At 48.5% G+C, this 5,000-nt stretch overlaps 1 protein-coding gene across 1 annotated transcript in view; it reads left to right on the top strand.

Annotated features, from left to right (window-relative positions):
* LOC120543835 (vegetative cell wall protein gp1-like) overlaps positions 1–5,000 on the top strand; it is a 12,121-nt gene that overhangs the window by 4,581 nt on the left and 2,540 nt on the right. Inside the window, exons 4-6 of the mRNA XM_039777124.1 lie at positions 1,445–2,080; positions 3,562–3,603; positions 3,755–3,790. Of these exons, the coding sequence (XP_039633058.1) occupies positions 1,445–2,080; positions 3,562–3,603; positions 3,755–3,790 (714 nt within the window). The remainder of the gene's footprint in view (positions 1–1,444; positions 2,081–3,561; positions 3,604–3,754; positions 3,791–5,000) is intronic.

Here is a 5,000-nt window from a genome sequence, read left to right as displayed (position 1 = left end):
AGCCAATAGAGACGTCTCCAGCCAATAGAGACGTCTCCAGCCAATAGAGACGTCTCCAGCCAGTAGAGACGTCTCCAGCCAATAGAGACGTCTCCAGCCAATAGAGACGTCTCCAGCCAGTAGAGACGTCTCCAGCCAGTAGAGACGTCTCCAGCCAATAGAGACGTCTCCAGCCAATAGAGACGTCTCCAGCCAGTAGAGACGTCTCCACATATAGACGTCTCCAGCCAATAGAGACGTCTCCAGCCAATAGAGACGTCTCCAGCCAGTAGAGACGTCTCCAGCCAATATAGACGTCTCCAGCCAGTAGAGACGTCTCCAGCCAGTAGAGACGTCTCCAGCCAACAGAGACGTCTCCAGCCAATGGAGACATCTCCACAATAGAGACGTCTCCAGCCAGTAGAGACGTCTCCAGCCAGTAGAGACGTCTCCAGCCAATGGAGACATCTCCACAATAGAGACGTCTCCAGCCAGTAGAGACGTCTCCAGCCAGTAGAGACGTCTCCAGCCAGTACAGACGTCTCCAGCCAGTAGAGACGTCTCCAGCCAATGGAGACATCTCCACAATAGAGACGTCTCCAGCCAATAGAGACGTCTCCAGCCAATGGAGACATCTCCACAATAGAGACGTCTCCAGCCAGTAGAGACATCTCCAGCCAGTAGAGACGTCTCCAGCCAGTAGAGACGTCTTGTCGGTACACGATCCGTTCTGCCTGTGTGATCCGATCTGTTCCACGCTTCCGGTCGACAGCCAAGCTAACGTTAGCTTAGCTAACAGCTAATTCTGCTAACCGCTAGCTGAGACAGCATGTAATAACTTTAAAAGACCCTCAAAATAAAACTTGAAAATAAACGTTAACAGATATAACAGCTGTTACGTCAGTTCTACTTTACTTGTGATCATTTAAAATACAATCACTCAATACTGGTCTTTATTGTTATTACTGTAAAGTCTTAATGTAGCTGTAGCTGCTTCTCCCATTAAGTTTGACTTAATGTTATTTTAGACTGAATCTAGCTTTCAGCTAGAGGTTAGCCGAATTAGCTGTTAGCTAAACTAACGTTAGCTTCCTGGTGGAGGCTAACATGGAACAGATCTTTATTTTTTTTAAAGACAATTTCCCGTCTCGGCTGGACAATAAAGTTTATTCTATTCGGTTATATTCTAGTTTTAACAGTAGAAGTAGACCAGTAGACTAGTAGACTAGTAGACTAGTAGACTAGTAGACCAGTAGACCAGTAGACCAGTAGACTAGTAGACTAGTAGACTAGTAAACCAGTAGACCAGTAGACCAGTAGACTAGTAGACTAGTAGACCAGTAGACTAGTAGACCAGTAGACCAGTAGACCAGTAGACATACGAAACAGGTCATTTGACCCTTCCCATCGTCTGTCTGATCATCTTTTCTTTTCCATTTCTCTGAACTCTTTTGCTGTCCGTCAGTTTTGGCCACGCCTGCTGCAGGAGCACCAATTGCAACTGTAGCTCCTCCCACTCCACATCAACAGGCCCCTCCCCCTGTCAGCAAACAAGCCCCTCCTCCCCCCTCTGCCAATCCTATACCACCTCCGCGTATACGAATCCAAGCCCCGCCTCCTTCTGGACCCACCAACCCCCAACCACCCCAAGTCCAAACACCAGCTCCAGTACCAGCCCCTCCTCTGGTACAAGCCCCGCCCCCAGCTCCTCCTCCGGTACAAGCCCCGCCCCCAGCTCCAGTACCAGCTCCTCCTCCGGTACAAGCCCCGCCCCCAGCTCCAGTACCAGCCCCTCCCACGGTACAAGCCCCGCCCCCAGCTCCTCCTCCGGTACAAGCCCCGCCCCCAGCTCCAGTTCTAGCTCAAGCCCCGGCACCAGTTTCTGCTCCTGCTCCGGTAGAAGTCCAAGCCCCGCCCCCAGCTCCTGTTGCAACTCCTGAACCAATCGTACCCCCTGCTCCAGCTCCTACACCTTCTCAAGCCCCGCCTCCTGCTCCTCCTGTAGTCCAATCACTGCCAGCTTCTGAATCTACCGTTCCCCCAACACTGGCACCAACACCGGCACCAACACCGGCAGCAGCCGCGCCCCCACAAACTCCAGGTATGTACATCACAGGTCCCCCTTTCCCACCGAGGACGAGCCGGTGCTGGTTCGGAGCCAGAGCCTACAGTTTCAAATCGGTTCTTTGTTTTTGGACCACCAAAGCAACAGCTCCGAACCGGTAAAAGTGGTTCTTAAGTAACACCAAATCATCGCTGGGCCAGAAGTAAGAACCGCTGGGAACGAAGAATCTGAATCGGCACTAGCTCTAGCTCTGAACCTGCACTAGCTCTAGCTCTGAACCGGCACTAGCTCTAGCTCTGAACCTGCACTAGCTCTAGCTCTGAACCGGCACTAGCTCTGGCTCTGAACCGGCACTAGCTCTGGCTCTGAACCGGCACTAGCTCTGGCTCTGAACCCGGTACTAGCTCTAGCTCTGAACCGGCACTAGCTCTAGAATCTGAACCGGCACTAGCTCTAGCTCTGAACCGGCACTAGCTCTAGCTCTGAACCGGTACTAGCTCTAGCTCTGAACCGGCACTAGCTCTAGAATCTGAACCGGCACTAGCTCTGGCTCTGAACCGGCACTAGCTCTGGCTCTGAACCGGCACTAGCTCTAGCTCTGAACCGGCACTAGCTCTAGCTCTGAACCGGCACTAGCTCTAGCTCTGAACCGGCACTAGCTCTGGCTCTGAACCGGCACTAGCTCTAGCTCTGAACCGGCACTAGCTCTGGCTCTGAACCGGCACTAGCTCTAGCTCTGAACCGGCACTAGCTCTAGCTCTGAACCGGCACTAGCTCTAGAATCTGAACCGGCACTAGCTCTGGCTCTGAACCGGCACTAGCTCTAGAATCTGAACCGGCACTAGCTCTGGCTCTGAACCGGCACTAGCTCTGGCTCTGAACCGGCACTAGCTCTAGCCCTGAACCAGCACTAGCTCTAGCTCTGAACCGGCACTATCTCTAGCTCTGAACCGGCACTAGCTCTAGAATCTGAACCGGCACTAGCTCTAGAATCTGAACCGGCACTAGCTCTAGCTCTGAACCGGCACTAGCTCTAGCTCTGAACCGGCACTAGCTCTAGAATCTGAACCGGCACTAGCTCTAGCTCTGAACCGGCACTAGCTCTAGAATCTGAACCGGCACTAGCTCTAGCTCTGAACCGGCACTAGCTCTAGCTCTGAACCGGCACTAGCTCTAGCCCTGAACCGGCACTAGCTCTAGCCCTGAACCGGCACTAGCTCTGGCTCTGAACCGGCACTAGCTCTAGAATCTGAACCGGCACCTGGTTCTTGTTGGTGGAAAATGGGTAACAGACAGGTAGAGAGAGAGACAGACAGGTTAGAAAGAGACAGGTCCGAGACACTAGCTCTGGCTCTGTGGTAAAGGGGGTAAGGTTGGTTACAGTTGGTTCTCCACAGTCAGATCATTCTCTGTCATCACCCTTCATTCATTCATTCATTCATTCATTCATTCATTCACTCTTTCCTGTGTTTACCTTTGTTACATCACTGTGATGTCATCACACCTGTCCGTGTCAGAGCAAGACAGACGCCCATTGACTCCTGGAGGAACCAGAAAAGGCAAGTCCCAGCTTTTTTTAATACTTTTTGCCATTTTTGCGTGTGTGTGTGTCTGTGTGTGTGTGTGTGTGTGTGTGTGTGTGTCTCTGTGTCTCTGTGACACACATTTGTGTCGCTGTAGTCTGACCAATCATCTCTCTCCATGATGCAGAGGTCACATGGGAGGACCAGCTGAAAACTGCCAATGGTAGGGCACCAACTGTTAGCCACCCCACCCATACCTAGACCCATAGACAGTAGCCTAGACCGCGCACCAGGCTACCGAATGTAACCGTGCAATCGGCCGGCCCGCTCGAGTCTAATGTAATCAATACAGGTGATGTTATCTTAGTAGTTATGTTAAGTTAAATGTTAGAAGAGAATGTTTGCTACATGGTAGTTAGACTGTTAGTAGTTAGTTAGTAAATTCCTTCATTCCTTCTTCTTGCCTGCCTTCCTTCCTTCTTTCTACCGTCGTTTTCCAAGTTTTTGACTTTTTTTTTTTACAGTTTTTGTCTCATTTTCTCATCAGCATTTAAATGTTTTTTTTTTTCAGTTCCAAGGCTGTAGTTTAGTAAATCTATCGCTGACAGCGCTGTACTGTTCCTCTTTATAGACACGTTTTATTTCTACTGAAAATGATCAGCGCTGATCTTGGCTTAAAGAGACAATTCAAAAGGGGAACATTATTAAAAAAAAGTTTGAGAACCACTGCTCTAGCTGGCCTATCCTAAACTAATATTCTGATTGGCCTATCCTAAACTAATATTCTGATTGGCCTATCCTAAACTAATCTTCTGATTGGCCTATCCTAAACTAATATTCTGATTGGCCTAAACTAATCTTCTGATTGGCCTAAACTAATCTTCTGATTGGCCTATCCTAAACTAATCTTCTGATTGACCTATCCTAAACTAATCTTCTGATTGGCCTATCCTAAACTAATCTTCTGATTGACCTATCCTAAACTAATCTTCTGATTGGCCTATCCTAAACTAATATTCTGATTGACCTATCCTAAACTAATATTCTGATTGGCCTATCCTAAACTAATATTCTGATTGGCCTAAACTAATCTTCTGATTGGCCTATCCTACACTAATATTCTGATTGGCCTATCCTAAACTAATCTTCTGATTGACCTATCCTAAACTAATCTTCTGATTGGCCTATCCTAAACTAATCTTCTGATTGGCCTATCCTAAACTAATCTTCTGATTGGCCTATCCTAAACTAATCTTCTGATTGGCCTATCCTAAACTAATCTTCTGATTGGCCTATCCTAAACTAATCTTCTGATTGACCTATCCTAAACTAATCTTCTGATTGGCCTATCCTAAACTAATCTTCTGATTGGCCTATCCTAAACTAATCTTCTGATTGGCCTATCCTAAACTAATCTTCTGATTGGACTGTCC

The sequence above is a fragment of the Perca fluviatilis genome, chromosome 2 (assembly GCF_010015445.1).
Source record: "Perca fluviatilis chromosome 2, GENO_Pfluv_1.0, whole genome shotgun sequence".
Taxonomy (NCBI): domain Eukaryota; kingdom Metazoa; phylum Chordata; class Actinopteri; order Perciformes; family Percidae; genus Perca; species Perca fluviatilis.
This window is presented reverse-complemented; position numbering and strand designations above follow the sequence as displayed.